The sequence below is a fragment of the Talpa occidentalis genome, unplaced genomic scaffold (genome assembly GCF_014898055.3).
Source record: "Talpa occidentalis isolate TD23 unplaced genomic scaffold, MPIMG_talOcc4v2.1 talOcc4.10, whole genome shotgun sequence".
Taxonomy (NCBI): domain Eukaryota; kingdom Metazoa; phylum Chordata; class Mammalia; order Eulipotyphla; family Talpidae; genus Talpa; species Talpa occidentalis.
Genome location: NW_023600993.1, coordinates 85,586,496 through 85,603,208, shown reverse-complemented (window position 1 = coordinate 85,603,208; position 16,713 = coordinate 85,586,496). Strand labels below are relative to the sequence as shown.

Sequence of the window (16,713 nt, the reverse complement as noted above, 5' to 3'; positions counted from 1 at the left end):
CCTGCCTCTGCACAGGTGGGAGGGGCAAAGGGTAGGACGGCAGGTGGTGCAGCTCACTCAGCCTTTCCCATTAGCACAGGAGTGATGCCTGAGCCCCACCCCGGCTCTGAGAAGTACGCCTGCTGTTTGCTACTCACCTTCCTCCAGCTGAGATGTCCTCATTTGCTGTGCCTCAGCACCCCCAAGGCTTCTATACCCTGAACAAATGCCATGGCTGCAGCTCCAGCTGGCTTCCTCCTTCTTTGTTCGGCTCAGGAGGGCAAGGGAGAGCTCACGGTCCCATGGACAAAAGTCAGGTCCACATCAATCATTTAAAATAAAGTTCTTTTTAATAGCCTCCATTTAACTTGTTTATTTGTTGTTAATAAACTGGTAACAGGAGAAGGGTCCGAGGGGGTGCGCCCAGCCAGGCTCCTGTGTGTCTGGGCTCAGGCAGGAGACAATGCAGACCTGGGGCAGGCACAGCCACCCCATGCCCCAAGGATGGAAGGGAAAGGTCCTCAATTTTTGGGGAAACCCCCTGGGATGAACACAGAGGCCAATGAGCAAAGAGAACCAGAGGAGCTGAAGGGGAAATGAGGGAGGGAGGGACCAAAGGGCAGGCTTGGGGGAAGGTAGCATTCTCTGGTATCCCCCACTCCTGCCCAGGGGCTCAGAAGCCTTTGTCTGGGTCCAAAGGCCAGGGCAAGCTTGGCTCACAGAAGGGGGGGGGCATATATCCCTCCCCAACCCAGGACTGACGGCCAAGAGACTGGGCAGGAGCTCATACAGAGCTATTTTTAAAAATCCCCTTACCGCTGGATGGGCCAGGGTCCAGGGTTCTGAAGGAGGGATAGGCATAATGCCCCATCCTCATCTTGAAGGAACTAAGGTTCCCAATGACCTGGTGCCCTCAGACCCAGGGGCCAAGGGATTCTAGATGCTCCCTCCTGCCAAGCCTGTACCTGAAGACCTGCGGTAGGCCGAGAGCAGCAGGGAGGCAGGGGACAGGAGGGGACAGGGCCAGGCGTGTGGCACGCGTACCCACGCTCACCCGCTCTGGCCCTGGCCCAGCAGCCTCCCAAGGCCAAGCCCAAGGTCACTCCTCAGTGAAGTCCCTGTCTATGTCCATGTAGGGTTCCTCAATGTAGCTGACAAGAGCGGAGGGTGACTGGCGGTCTGGGTTCAACAGGATGGACACAGTCTCTTTCCAGTATGAGAAGCTGATGCAGGAGCTCTGGGCAAAGAGAGAAGGGCTGTGGGGTGCCTGGAGAAACCAGGTCAAACCCAGCACCTGGCAGGGAGTGCCCTGGTAAGGGGACAAAGAGCCACCCATCACTGAGCCCGAGCAGGGACCACATACCCTGATGCCCCGCTGAGGGTCCCTTGGTCTGCTGCCCATGGCCCACCCACCACCCACTTGGGTGAGGCACTCACGTTCTCCAGGCAGGTGCTATCCTTGTCCTTGTGCAGGTAATGTTGCTGCCAAAAACGCAGCAGGTTGTGGAAGTTGTTGAGCAGGAAGCCGGGGTATTTCTTGCTGTGTTCCATCCGCTGCAGCAGCCGCAGGTACAGGGGCAGCCGTTCTTTCCGTCGGGCCAGCATCAGGATCACCAGGCTGGTGTTGAGGCAGCTGACGTTCTCCTACAAAGCCCCAGGCCAGCTGGCTTAGGTACAGTGAGCCAAGGCAGGGAGAATGTACCAGGCCCAGACCCACAAGGGCCCTGGCAGAGTCCACAGGTCACATGCTGAGTTGCCACGGCACAAACCAGAGACTTCCAGGGAAAGGACCAACGCCAGCACTCTGCCCCAGCACCTTCCTGGTCCCCAGCCCACCCACAAGTCATCCCGCCCTGTGGGAACAACACCGGTCTAGCTAAGAGTCTGCTCCTCCTCCAGAATCTGCACTGTTTCTTCTTGGAAGCTTCCAGCTCCCGGATGGTGCCTCAGACACAGCTCTTTAACTTTCAATCAGCACTAGATGCGGAGCCTCAAGACAGAGAGTCTCGGTCTGTTAGTTCACTGCCTCCCCAGTCTCAACAAATACACGATAAAGAACAAAAAATACCCTTTGAGAAGTACCAGTATTACTCTGCTTTAGGAAAAAAAGCTGTAATACTTGGGAAAGGGACAGCTGCGGTTACTCAGAGGAAGGGGGAGTCAACCTCAGGTCCAAGCACAGCACGCAGGGTGAGGAGCGCACTGGCCAGGGGGTCAGACCCTCACCCGTCACTAACCTCAGAGGCTTGCTCCCTCCTCAGGCCTCGTCTGTAAAGTGGGGCACTGGTCCCTTACTGGAAAACATCCTAATAACTTGGAGGGTTTCTTAGTAGCCAAGAAATGGGCCTCGAGAGATACACCACTAGGATGAGGGTGAGAGGTCTGCTCTGTTGGGCTCCACTGGATATGAGGGAAACTATTTCCAATCTCCCTTCTCCTACCATCTGCCAGGGCTTCTCACCTGGGTCAGCGTCTGCACGTGGATGATGTTGATGAGGCGGAAGAGGAAGGACATCTGTGTGGGCACCTGGGATATGTAGGCAAGGAGGCGGCACTCGGACAGGACCTCGGCCACTGGGAACAGAGGCAGGTGTGTGAGCAGTATGGCTTGGCCCACAAGCCTGCCTTCCAAGCCTCTAGTTTAGTTTCTCTTGGCTCCCTCTTGGGAGCCCCCCATTGTCAAGCAACTACAAAAACGGCTGGTCACAGCAGGAACAAACCTCCAGCTGTCCTGCCACCCAGGCCAAGCCTGCATTCTCCTTCGAATCTGCACTAGAGTTCACCACTTTCTCTCCCTGAGGCCCTCCCCCAGGCACCCCCACCTGAGTCTATCTCACCCCACAGTGCTAGTCCAGGAGAGCAAGGGTGTTTTGTTTTCTTGGTTTTTGTACTTTGCTGGCAGCAAAGGTTTCTCACCTTTATTAAAAGTGTGTATGTGCTCATTAAAGGAAACACAGATGACACAGAAAAGTAAAAGCAACAAAGAAAATCACCCAGAGTCACCACACTGACCCCAGTTATTTTGGCATCTGGGGCAGCTACTTTCAGTTATTCTTGTCTCCTTGCTAGAAGATGGATGTCAGATACCAGGGCAGCCACACTGCACTGATTTGCCTTAGCATTCTGACTTTTTCTTACCTTTCATGTCCACCTGGTTTTCAAACCGGTCCAGTGACAGAGTGACGCAGCGCACCAGCATGTTGGAGTCCACCAGCGAGCTGTTAATCTGTTTCAGGAACACCTGGAACTGGAGTAGAGACCAAGCTCAACCTGGAGGAAGTGCTCCTGCTGGACAACCACAGCACTGATCTACCCCAGCCCTGGGTTTCTAACAGGACGACGAAGTTCACCATAGCTGGGTGACCTGCCTTCACCACCTCCTAACAAGCAGGCCCAGCAGGAGCTCAACCCAGACCTTCTGACATCATGTCCAGCATTTTTTGCACAGAAGGATACTGGAATCCTCTCATTTTTAGTTCAACTAACCTGAGTGGGGTCCTGTGGTGAGAGCCTCACACACCAAGGCCATCGCCCTCTGAGGGCTCAGCCCGGTACCCTTCAAACTGTACCAGAGTTGTTTTCATCTCTCACCTAATCCTGCCCGCAACCTGCTCCCCTGTCTAGATTCTCATCTGAGGACGCTGGTGGTTCCAAGGGCAGGACCAGACCCCCCAGAGCTCACCAGGTGGTGGCGGCAAGTTGAGGGTGTAGCCATGGCCTCTCTCACTGAAATTTAATGAATGTTGGCTGCAGACTGCACACTGACTCCCCACCAAGCTCCAATTTAAAACCAGCACCTGAAGGTACGCCAAGATAACTTTTGGCCAATGCAGCAGACCCGTGGAGCCCCGGGTAGTCTTACCTTTGCATCAGTGTTGATGTACTTATTAAATCTCTTGAATGCATCAACGTTGAATTTCATCAGCTCCCCCAGGAGGTCAAAGTAACTCTGCAGCACATCCCTCGACTTGCACTCGCTGTCCACAATGCAGTACAGGATGTGCTGAGGAGTGGTGGGGGGAGACACAGTGAAGGCAGGAAAATGGCTGAGCCCCGGGCCAACAGGCAGATATGGCCCCTGGGCTGTGCTCATCTAAGCTGGTGACCGCCTGCCTCCCACCAGGGCTGGCACGAAGCTCAGACCATGTGACATTTGCTTCCAATATGCATCCAGGTTGACAGAACCTGCTCCCCTGTCTAGATTCTCATCTGAAGATGCTGGTGGTTCCAAGGGCAGGATCAGCCCCCACAAGCTCACCAAGCGGTGGGGGCAAGTTGAGGGTATACAGCCATGGCCTCTGTTGCTTGCCCAGGGCTCAGGCTGTCTCTGACTCTGCTCTGTGGTCACCCAGATGGCCAGGGCTTTCCAGCTTGCAGCAAAGGGAGCCACTGCCAGATGTAACACTGGTTGCTGTCTGAGCACTGAGGCCACAAATGAAGCACAGAGTTTAAGAGCACAGGACAATGGTTTGCAGTTGTGTTTATGAATGAAATTATTTAAGTAAAGTTTACACTAAAATCAATTTTTTAAAATCAAGAACCCAAAGCCTTGATAAAGTTTTCTATGACAGCACAAGTGTTTACATTTCCCTGAAATTACATTGATTTGGATCAGTTCTTTCCCACAGGATTTTAAAAGTCAATTTCTTATTTATAACTTAAAAAAAAACCAAGCATATAGCTTTTGGCCATTTTGTCCCCACTCCCCCTTTGGTATATTTTGCTTCTTATGAAGGTCTTTTTTCAATAAAGGGAAAGTAACTTTTAATCAGAGGCAAACTATCCTCAGGGTTGAAAGGCCTTGGTGGGTGACTATAGGTTCTTATACCCGTCCATGGTCACCTCCCAAATCCCTCAATTCCCAATAATCACCCACGGAGACCCCATAATTGGAAACTTGAGGCAAATACGAGGGCAATCTGTGCTGGCATTTTAAAATAAAGGCATTGGTTGGCTCCCTCCTAGTTATCTAAGTCTCAGGACAGGAAAGCAATGCAAGGGGCTGGGGGGAGAATGGGATACCCGATACCCTGGCTCCTTCAGGCCATTACCTCCAGAAGGCCTCGCTTCAGCAGGAACATCTGGTCTGCATAGGAGGTGGTCCCTCGGAGGAAACTCTCCACAGCCCGGGCTTGCCAAAACCTGCGACCCAAATGTTGACCCCTGGCCCAGGTGGCTAAGGCTGCCCTCTTCTGGCCCATGTCCCATTCCCCCAGGGGTTGGGAGATGTGTGCTGCCTCTTGATTTATTTAACAGACATTTACTGAATATCTAAGCAGGCATCAGTCCTCATACTAGGTGCTGAGAATATAGTGTATTTGTGGAGCTGACAGCCCAGTGGGAATAGTCTTCTATTTGGTTCTCTCTGGAAGGAGGAGGTGACATGTAGATCAAAGGGCTGGCCCCATTGAGTCACATGAGAAAATGTGCACTAGGGTTTGTCCCCTCAGAACAAGAGGGCATGAAAAGACAATCTGGAATGCGTGAGGCAACCTGACAAACATATGCAGATAGGCCACTGAGCCCACTTCTGACGGCTGTCCTATAGGGATGGCAGATACTGACTGAGTGACCCTAGAAGGCAGAGCTGGGACCCATGACCATGAGTCTGGACAAGACAGGCTGAGGTAACAGGAGCACATCTGAGCATGGAGCCGAGTGACACTGTTCGCAACCCAGCTCTGAAGGAAATCCTCTCTCACTGGCTGTTCCTGCCCACAGCTCTCAAGACTCAGCTAGATGAGTCTAAGGAATGTTCAGAAGTGGTCCCTCTGTGCTCATCCCCAAGAGCCCAGCAGAGGAAGGGGTTTTTCTGTTGTCCCATTATAGCTCCTGGACAGGTTCTTGCTCTATACCTTCCCACACTGCATTGCAAAGGTCTTTCCATGCCTGCTTCCCACAACCCAGGGAACTCCATGTGGGCAGAGACTGAATCTCCTATTTCTTTTCCACCTGTCCAGTACCAGCACAGAACATGGGCTTGGTGAATGTTTGGTCAGTTCTCGAAACACACTGCTGATCAGCATTAGAAGCTAATACATGCCTGCGGAGTTGACATGTGGGGAGAGGGCAGCCAAGCCCCTTCCCCCGCAGAAAACAGAAGTCCAAAGTGAAAGTTGGTAACTAAAGGAGGTATACTGAACCCCTTGAGAAACACTTGGCTCCTGTGTGCCTCAGAAGCAGCAGGGGTCTGTCTCCAGACCTACCTGAATGATGACTCGGCTGGTTCCTTCTTCATGACCTGCAGCAGACGAGTTAATAAGCCCCTTTTCCCATCACAGACCAAACTCCTGAAATAAAATAGACAAGGACACTGGTGGCAGAACTGCAAGGCTGATAGGGGTGAACTTCCACCTGGCCAAAGGATCAATCTGGGGGCAATGGGGGTGGGTCTCTCTGCTAGCTTAGGTTGGGGGGAGGTGGGGATATTTCCAAGCCTGGAGGATGCCTTTCCTGTTCTAGCCAGGCCCAGAGCACCCCGAGGACTCCTGCATCTTAGAACTGAGGAGTCAAGTGTGTTCACACCTCACCTCTGCCCAGCCTTCCCTTTCCAGACTCACTGGCGAGTGATTAGAGGCTAGAAGCACCTTCAGAATCAGACAGGGCTCAGAACTGCTAGTGGGAGGTCTGTTTACAACAATAGTGAATTTGAAACAGTCTGCCAGATAGGGTGCAGCAGAGTGTACGCTGGGCCCCAGGTTGAGCTCCAGCTGGCCTTGGGCAGGTATCCTTGCCTCTGGGCCTGAGCTTGTTGGTCTAGGAAGCAGAAAGTGGATGAGGAAATAACTCGGGCCACATCATGGGGGCAGAGAAGGCCAAGCTGGCAGGAGTTTGCACCCTTAAACTGCCCCCTCAAATACAGCAGCTCTACTTTTATCCACTACAGCTATCAGGGAAGGGCTGTGTACAATTTCATCTGAACACAGAATTCTGTTGCCTTAAAAAAAAAAAAAAAAAGTTGGGTAATTTTGATTCCTGTTGCTGGATATTCTTTTCCCTTGCTTGACCCTGAGAGCCTGTGGCCTCTTGCCCTGCTCTAAAATATGAAGTAAGCATAACCTGGGGAATAAGACTTGGCAGAAGGCAAGAAAGGAGCATGTCAGCAAAGTAAGTGACAAGAGAAGGATGCAGAGCACATATGACCTTTGGCAGGTGACCTCCCTGAGCCCCTGCTCCCTCATCTGTAAGTGGAGCTGAAGATGGCACTTCGCTCTTAGGGCTGCTCTGAGGCTCCCGTGAGATGATAATGCAGTTAACGTGATAGTGCCTGGCACACAGGAGCCCTCAGGATATTGTAGCTACATGTGAGGGAAAAAGGACAACTATGTATACCTGTGTGTATCCATCTGTGAGCACCAGGGCTGTGTGTGTGTGGCAGGAAGAGTTAGGGGGGCCTGTGGGCCAAAGTTGCACTCCACCCACACTCACCTGTCAGTATTAAGGACAGCTTCTACTTCAGGGATATTGGCCTTGAGAGAGATGGCACTGAGTTCATTCAGCTCCTGGTTGTTGAGCAGCAGGTACTTGTTCCTGAAACAAGTAGGTGGGAGGGGGAATCTGAGAATTCCCCAGATACCTCCAAGGAGCCTTATTCTACAGGATGACACATGGCTCTCAGGCTGTGGGAGTCCACTTGACCCCTATCTTGCCCCTCTGACTGCCATATTCACTAACAAGGCCCCTTCCTTTGATATCTCCAGACTTTTCTTTTGGCCTGGATTTCTATTTAATTCTCAAAGGAACTTTCAATTCAGTAATATTCAAATCCAACTCATCATTTTACTTCTCAAACCTGGTCTTATCCGAGCATTCACACCAGGTCTCAGTCGACTGTAATACTCCCTTCACATCCAGGTGTGCCATCACTTGAGTCATGTGGACAGAACCAACTTCCTAAATGGCCTCCCCACAGGAATCGATTGCACACACAGCACTGAGGGTGTTCTTCAGAAAATGAAATGAGATCACATCATTTCCCTGTTAAAATTTTTTTTTTTAAGATTTATTTATTTATTTATACAAGCACTGGGTACAGTCAGAAGCGCAGGAGGGTGAGAGAATTCACCAGAGCCAGAGCGGGGAACAGAACAGGCAGAGTGATGAAATACACTGCTGAGGGGAGCAGCGGGAGTGGCAGGAGAGGTCTATCGAGCCATGTGGGACCCTCGCCGGTGGCCGGGGATTGAACTGGTGCTGCAGAGGCTGCGGGCAGCTTTGTAGCCCAGCGCTCAACAGCTGCGCTACCAGGGGAGGCCCCCCTGTTAAAAATGTTTTGCACTGCTTTAGAATACATAAAGCCCCAGTCTGAATGTGACCCACAAAGCCCTGTGGCCCAGCCACCAACCACCTTTGCAGCCTCACCCTGAGCCAAGCCCTCCTGAAACACATCAATGCCCACACTCACATTCCTGAATATGCCACACTCCTTCCTGCAGGACCTCTACAAGCACCCTGGCTCTAGATAGAAAACTTATCCTCTCACTCTTCCTTTTTATGTAATTTACTATTAACGACCTTTCAGGTCTCAGTTGACAAGTTTCTCTGCAGGGAAGAGCTATTGACCACTGTGGTCAGGACCCCTATCAGATGTTCTTTCACAGAATCACACTCCTTTCCTCCTGAACACATTCTCCATTTGCCACAATGCAATCAGTGGTGTCAGTGAACTCATGAATGTGCTCTTCCCTTCCCCTCCTCCTGTGAGCAGGGGTCATGGCTGTTTTCTCTCATCACTGTCTCCCCTGTGTTCAGCACAGTGCCTGGCACATACAAGTGCTCAGATTTAAGAATCTCACAAAAACCAGGGGCCTACATGCTCAGGAAAAAAGTACACATTCATAACATACTGATACTGTTTTCAAGAAGGTTCAATTACTTTCTGGAAGCCACTCTAAAGCCTCAGAAAACCTCTCAAAGAAGATGATCAACATGATCCAACCGAATGCTGCCAAGAAGCCCCTGGGTCCACATTTGTCCTCAGGCAAATGTTAGCTTGTAAAATGTTTCAAACAAATGTAAACCAGTATAAGTATCAGGATCTTTCACACATACCTAACTGCTGGCTTTCCACAGGGAAAATATTCAAAAGCTATACAACAGTGGACCCAGCTCCCTGGATGTCAACAGTTGGCAGGAGCTAAGCAGTAGCTCATCAAGATTCCCAGCACACTGTCTTCCCAAGGTCATGGGCAGCTGCCATTCACCCCTCTCTGGTACGGTTTTCCTTATTGCAGAAAATTACTCTTCTGTACATTCTCCACTGAAGGTTGAAAAATTAAAAATGAGAGGGCAGAATGCACTTCAAAAAACTGAGAGAGCACATCTAGTGCAGATGAAGAACACTCCATGTGTTCAATAAACAAACTCAGTTCTCACTGAGTCCTATGACTCACCAGCTTTCCATTTCTGGTTTCAAGGGGTGGGTGATGGCATAAAGGAAGGGCTGGGCAAATGGCAGTTCTCATGACAGTAACCAGAAATGCGCCACACATGACACCAAGATGACCATGGCTCTCATAGCATCCCAGTCCTCTTGCTGAGCTGATGTCAGCACGGACTGAGAGAAGTGACAGGAGCACAACTCCCTTTCCAGGGATGTCTTATACTTACTCGTGGTGGTCGCTGAAACTCTGGAGAAGCCTCAAAAACTGAATCTTCAAGGTGATGTCCTAAAATACAGGTGCATCCTTGATGTTAAAACCATAGTCACAATGTTTCAAAAGAAAGCAAAAACAGTCTGGTGAGAGCCTGGGCACGTGTCTCTGCTTCTCTGAGCCTCTGTCCTCATGCACAATGGTTTTCAGTCAGAAAACCATCTGTCAACTTCTACATCTGGCCAACAGCAGATTAAGCTAACAGAGACCCTTCCTGCCAAATACACAAACCCAACATTCTCCATAAAAAATAAGCAGAATTCTTTTACATATGAGGCTAAGTTCATAAGAAAGAAAGGAATATCTACAGGAATCAGAAATGAAGAAAGGATCGAATTCAGGAGTTCAGGGCAGTAGGCATAGGGCTAAGGATGAATAGTTCCAGGTGGAGTGAAGAGAAATGAGACACATGGGAGAATTCAACCTTCTACAGGGATCAGACAGAGCCTGGGGCCTGGTAAGGCCTGGGGTGTACACATTTGGTGAAAGAATGGCTAGAAAAACCCAATCTACCAGCCCAGGGAGCTGGCAAAGAAGACCTGCCAGGGTGCTGCTGGTGGTTGGAGGGGAGCTCCAAGGGGCAGCAGGGCCCTGAGCTCACACTACCAGAGCAGCAGGATCAAGACACTAAACATGCAACCGTGCCCCGGGACAGTCATATGCCATGAAGAACCTGGCAGACAAAAGCAAAGTGCTCTGCAGAAATACTTTCAGGGCCCATGCTACATGGGTAGTCTCAGGGAAAACAAGTCCCCTGAAGGTGACCCCTCCATGAACATTACAAAACATAAGGCAATCCTCCACCCAGAGTTAAGTCTCAAGACACAAACACAAGTATTAGTACCCCCTAACAATCTGAAAGAGACCATAAATAAAAAGTATGTTACAAATGATTAAAGAAATATAATGCAATGGAAAAATAAAACACTCGCACAAAGAATAAAACATTAATATAAAGTCCAAGCAGCTTATGACAAAGCCAGATAGAATGTCTAAAAATGCAGACTATCGCTACTTGAAATACTACACAGATGGGCTGAAATGTCAAAGAGAAAAATGGTGAACTGGAAGATAAAGCACCAAGCAAAGTGCTAAGAGAGCGCCAAGCTCAGGGAGGGCGCAGGACCCTGGACACTGAGAGCTGTGCAACACTTTGAGATCAGAGCACTTTCTCCCCATGCTGGTGGCTGAACCCCCACACAGTCTGTGAGGTCAGCAGGCCAGGGGTTGTGAGCTTCCTTTTGCAAGAAACAGAGGTGCAGAGATTTAGTGACTTGCTCAAGCTCTCAACAAACTGAGAGGCACAAGAGGCCTTCAACTCCCCAGTTCAGTGCTCTCTGTACGGCACTGAGACAGGTAGAGGTGAGCCCTTGATCCCTTAAAAAAGGAAAGCATTCTAAACTTTTATTGATGCAAATCACTGTTGGTGCATGTTTCTAAAAGGTGAATGCATATTACAATGGGGTAGAGGACAAAATAAGGAAAACTTGCTGCTGGGTAGTAGAGTGGGCGGTTGTTCCTGGGGGGCAGTGAGCTCCCCATCTTAGCAGTGTACAAGGGGAAACTTAGCTGGAGGACCTCAAAGGGATTTCTACATAGGTGGAGGGCTGTAGTCACATTCTTCCTCAAGGGAGCTTCCAACTATGGGATAAGCAGCCATGACTTTCAGTGTCTGCTCTACTCTCCAAGAATGAGATTTCAAAAGGTTAACACAGCAGGTCTTGAAAAACTACTCTTGGTAATTAAAGCCCCAACGGCCCCCAGACTCCCTTGCTTACCGGACTACAGTCACAGTTCTGGTTGTGACCATGGAGGACAAGGGTAGATGCTGAATGCTTCCTCCAAATCAACTTGTCAAACAAATTATTGAGTCCAGGGATCAACTTGAACTCTGCAATCATTCTGTGAACCTGGATGGAGGTAGGAACGCAAAGACATTAAGACAAATGCCCTGTAGAGATCTAAGCACATACAACAATCTTCAGGACAAAGAAAGCAACAGTCAGCAGGGAGTACTGATGTTTAAAGAAAATATCCATGCATACCCTAACCCCTCAATACCACCTTCCACTACACACAAGTATATATTTTTCTTTTAAAGATTTATTTATTTATGCATACAAGAACTGGGGTGTAAGCCAGAGGTTTGGAGGGTGAGAGGATTCAACAGAGAGAACGGGGAGCAGAGCAGGCAGATCTACTGAAACACACTGCTGAGGGGAGCAGTGAGCAAAGAAGGAGAGGTCTGCTGTATCATATGGATTGCTCCCTGGCTGGCTGGGGACTGAACTTGTGCTGCAGTGGCTGGCAATAGCTTCACAGCACTGTCTTTATCCCTGTGCCACCAGGGAGCCCTGCTTACTAGTCCTCACGATAATCCTGCACATCATATTATATAATAGGTCCCATTTAAAGAACATGAGTTTTGTATTCAGATAGTCCTGGACTGTACCCTTAGCTCCACTATGTATAAATTTTGTAATCTTAAGCACATTCCTTAACCTTTCTAGCTTGTTCTCTTCATATATCATTAAAATAAAGATACCGGTGTCCCTCAGGCTTCACACTATGATAAATTTCAATTGGAGGTAAGATAAAAATATAAAAAATAAAATTCTAAAAATCCCAGAAAAATCTACACAAAGACTTTAAAAAGAATGATGAAAGAGTGAGAAAGACTTTCTCAAGTATTATGCTAAACCTAGAAACCAAAAGAGCAGGCTCTGCTGAATTCAAACACACCAATCTTTTAAAGTTCTGCATGGCAAAACTCACAATAAGCAAAATCACAAATAAGACAAATGGACAAAATATTGGCAATCTTATGTCACAGGCAAAAGGCTAATTTCTTTGATAAGGAATCCTAAAAATCTCTTACACAAAAAGATCAGCCCTACAGAAAAAATGGGTGAAGGGTATAGACAGGACAGAGATTAAAAAAAAAAAAAAATTAAGTTATTAAATATATGAAAAATGGTCAGCTTCACTCAAAATATTAAGAGAAGTTACAATTACAAACAAATTTTCACTTTTTCAGATAAGAAGAAAAATTTTCTGACATTGATGAGCTGGGCATCAGGCACACAATGCTGCTGGAGGCCATATCAACTGTACCTGTCCAGTCCAGGCCATATCAACTGTACCTGTCCAATCACAAATGCATGGTCCTGCTGACTAGCAATTCTACTTTTAGGAATTTGTTCTAAGACAGATCTACATGAATACTAAATGACATGTACACAAAATTACTCATAACCTATACTTCCATCAATGGGTATTAGTTGCATAATTACCATGCATCCATTCAATGGCAAACAAGCACCAATAAAAAAGCACCCAGGTCTTTTACATGTAATGAATTGACATTCACAGGATGGAATATTAAGAAAGTGATTGTGTATATGCTGTATTACTACTGACAACACTAAAAAACAAGGGAGAATTATATATATTTGCTTTTTAAGTATCAAATGTCTTTAGAAGGATACAAAGCAACTGGTAAAATGGGATACTTCATGGAGGAAGAACATTCAGAATGGGGGGAGAGAGGCTTCAGTGATTCTTATTTATCCCTTTTAATTTTGAACAGTGGGAATTATTTCCTACTAAAAACAGGTTATGTTTTTACATAACAATACTAATCTACTACGATCTCTTCTCAGGATTGTTTTAAGAATAAAGTCCCGAGCATCCCCACTATACAAGGGGAAAGTTCAGCAGAACAAGTCTAAGGCAAGGTCAGAGGTGGAATGTCATCCTAGCTCAGCTGGTCTGATCCTAAAGCCTGCCCTTCTCCATCCCACCACTGGCATGCATTTGCCTTGGGAGATGAGAACTTAAAGTTCTGCGACTCTGGACAATATTCTTTATACTCAAGTTCCTTCACAGAAAATGAGGGATAATAGAGCTGTTGAAAGAACTCTATGAGGTAATGTGGGAGAAATTTGGGCATGACTTAAAGGGAGTGCTAAAAAAGAGAAAAAAATGACTGCTATACTCATATTTTCATTAGCACCAAAGGGATGGAACTTGCGGCACTTGGGAAATGTTGCTAGTCTAGTGATTTCAATTTACCCAAGACTGACCAGAGAACTTGGCCCAACTACACAAGAATAAGGCACTTTAAGAGGAAGATGTCCCAGTCTAGGTGGGCGTGTAAATCCACACAGCCACAGTGGTTGGACACCCAAGGGGCTCAGTAAGAGCTGACCGTGTTAGTCAGATTAACACTGGTTCTCAGTCAGGCAGGATTCTGAAGCTCGTAAGTTCCTCCCAAGGAGGGAAGCTGCTCTGTAATCACGGTTTAAAGACCACCATGATTCACAGAAACTTGGTAAGAGGAGACTGAAGAAGCAGGGGACTGATGTACTGCGGGGATATGAAAGAGGAGCCAGGAGGAAAGCCAGGAGGAAAGAGTAAATATTGGCTCTACCAATGCCGGGTAAATAAGAGGCATGAGTGTTTTGGGCTTTTTGTTTTGTTTTGCATTTTAAAAGGACAAGTTTATTAAGGAAAGGAAAAAGGAAAAAAGGAGGCACCTGCATAGACACAGGAGGGCAGAGAGCTACTACTGCTGCTGCTTTTGAAAGGGAAAATTTTGTTAAAAGAGACGCTGCATAAACACAGGCAGACAGTCTTGGGATAAGAACAGTCTCAGAGCTTTTATGTGCCTTTGTTTACTCAATCATCAAAGAGGGGAGAGAGGGAATCACCACCTGTTGTTTAACTTAAATCAAGAAAATGTAAAATATGAATATAAAAGTAGCTCAAAGGTGAAGGCAACTCAACACATGTAAGACATCACAACTATTATTTTTGTAACAAATCTATTCCATGTGGAAGGTAGGCACTCCAACACTGTGGTTGTCAGGTTGGGATCCCAACCATCTGTTTATGACCCACAAAGCTGTATCTTTTAGCCCTCTCTCCAAATTCCAGGTGTAGGTAATTCAAGTGCCAATTCTAACAGACACCTCAAACCTAACTTGTTTAAACTGAACTTCTCACTGGCAGTCTTAACCATCACATTAAATGGCACGTCCATCCTCCCATTTACTTAGGTTGAAACCCTGGAAGGAGTTAAACCATCTTAACCACTCTCTCATGCCCACATCCAAACAATCTTTGTTCTACCTTCAAAATATATCCAGAATGCAAGCACATCTCACCACTCCGACCACCACCATGTTGGTCCTAGCTATTGTCCTCTTTTTCACAGCAGTCAGAGAAATGACTTCCCATTTCACTCAGAGAAAAATACTAGAGTAGGGGCCTCCCTAATGGCCTAGGGGTTAAGTCTCAGCTCTACCACCGCTACAGCCTGAGTTCCATCCCGAGCCAGGGAGCTAACCCACATGGTGCAGCAGACTTCTATCTCACTTGCTGCTCCCCTTACCAGTGTACTTCAGTAGATCTGCCTGTTCTGCCCCCCCTCTGTCTCTGGTGAATGCTCACCCCCTGCATGTCTGGCCTGCACCCCAGTTCCTCTACACACAAAAAAGTGTAATTAAATTAAAATTAAAAAAACAAAAACCACCAAAGTACTTAGAATGGTCTATGAAAAAGCCTGATGCTATCCGCCCCTGGGTCCCTTAGCCCTTCCTCTCCTGATGCTGGCTTCAGTCCACCCCTAAGCTTGGTTACTGCTCCATCAACCCACGAGGTATGCTCTCACCTTAGGGGTGTGCTCCCTCTACCTGGCAGGCCATCTGGGGATAATCATGTGTAGCTTCCTCACTTTCTTCCAGACATTGTCATACCAAACATCATCTGGTCAGTGAGTCTTTTCCCTGGCTACCCTATCTAAAACTGTACTTCACTTATAATGGGGATGGCTGTGCCTATCCCCCACCAAGTTATGACAGTCCAGTATCAAACTCAAAAAGGCACTCAAGGACTACTGCACGCCCCCTTCTTCCCCCACATCTAGCTTCATCTCTAGATTTTCCCAGCTATCAGGAGAGTGCTACTTCTCAATCTTGAAGAGTGTTGCATACTTCCTGAATCTTCTTTTGCCCTCTGTAGGTTACAGGCCCTTGCTCCTCCCTCTGGGAAATGCTTCAAGTTTCAGGCAATCCCAGAACATACAGAGCTCCCCTGCAGCTGCCTGGTTTTCATAAGCCAACATTGCTCATAAGCCAACATTACCCTGAGCCCGCACCAGATGAGCAACATATCCAGTGCATCTGCAGGACACTTGTCTTGCTAGTCACCAATGTTTTATTCTTCACATGTCAGGTAACATGGCTAAGCTGCCACTCTCATCCTGAATACCAATATTCTGTCTAGAAATGCTGCCCACAGCAAGGTATAGTAGAAAGACTACAAGCTCTGGAATCAGACTGGCTTTCTTATGTACAAAACAGAAATAAGGAAAACTACCCCTAAGCTTTGTGGGGTTTGAGTGAGAGCCATTCTAAGAAGCAGCCAAATGGAGTATTTGGCATACTACAAGCATCCAGGCAGCATCTGCTCCTGCATCCCCCTGTTCTGAGACAACGGGGGAGGCCCACCTGGTTTCGCTGACGCCCCATCAGTAGCACGCAGAGAACATACAGCACTTCCAGTTTGTACATGATCTCATGCATTATCTTCATTGACTGGGGTAGCTGAGTCCTAGTTGAAGTGTGAGGCAGGCCATTCTCCTCAGAAGCCCCTGGAGGATGGAACACAATGGAGGCTGAGACAGCCACCAGGATAGAGGAATGAGTCATTTCTTGCGAGGAAACATGTTTCTGCCTCTAAACCTACTCTGAACAGACTGAGATAACAGAGCCATTAGCTTGGGCTCAGAGCTTGTAACAAAGTCATTCAAAGCCATACAACTCCCCTCAGGCTCTTTTTTTTTTTTTTTTTTTTTTTATAATTTTTTTTCCCTCACATCCAGGTTTGAAAACCCCTCAGGCTCTTAGGGGCCAGGCAAGCTTAGAAACTTAGAAAAAATTATTCTGCAGTTCTACCTAGCTCATCAACTTTAATAAAAATATTCTGACACAGTCAGTACAGTAACATAATCTATCCCCTCCTCCCATAGTTCTTCTCCTGTCACTTATCAGACCCCCAAGAGTGCCCAGATATGTCT

General features: G+C 47.7%; 2 protein-coding genes across 5 annotated transcripts in view; one reads left to right on the top strand and one right to left on the bottom strand.

Moving 5' to 3' along the window:
* Nucleotides 1–334, top strand: part of MYH7B (myosin heavy chain 7B) — a 39,057-nt gene extending 38,723 nt beyond the window's left edge. The window contains exon 45 of one of the 2 annotated variants that reach the window (XM_054696892.1): nt 75–334. In XM_054696892.1, coding sequence (XP_054552867.1) covers nt 75–92 — 18 coding nt within the window. In that variant the 3' untranslated portion in view covers nt 93–334. The remainder of the gene's footprint in view (nt 1–74) is intronic. The other variant, XM_054696896.1, reaches the window with a different exon arrangement.
* The window catches only part of TRPC4AP (short transient receptor potential channel 4-associated protein), a 102,553-nt gene continuing 85,936 nt past the window's right edge, over nt 97–16,713 (bottom strand). Inside the window, exons 18-28 of one of the 3 annotated variants that reach the window (XM_054696898.1) lie at nt 16,145–16,311; nt 11,411–11,542; nt 9,589–9,647; nt 7,408–7,509; nt 6,186–6,269; nt 5,031–5,121; nt 3,842–3,982; nt 3,118–3,226; nt 2,441–2,553; nt 1,417–1,623; nt 97–1,216 (exon numbers count right to left, since the gene is read on the bottom strand). In XM_054696898.1, coding sequence (XP_054552873.1) covers nt 1,079–1,216; nt 1,417–1,623; nt 2,441–2,553; nt 3,118–3,226; nt 3,842–3,982; nt 5,031–5,121; nt 6,186–6,269; nt 7,408–7,509; nt 9,589–9,647; nt 11,411–11,542; nt 16,145–16,311 — 1,343 coding nt within the window. In that variant the 3' untranslated portion in view covers nt 97–1,078. The remainder of the gene's footprint in view (nt 1,217–1,416; nt 1,624–2,440; nt 2,554–3,117; nt 3,227–3,841; nt 3,983–5,030; nt 5,122–6,185; nt 6,270–7,407; nt 7,510–9,588; nt 9,648–11,410; nt 11,543–16,144; nt 16,312–16,713) is intronic. The other 2 variants (XM_054696901.1, XM_037496441.2) reach the window with 2 other exon arrangements.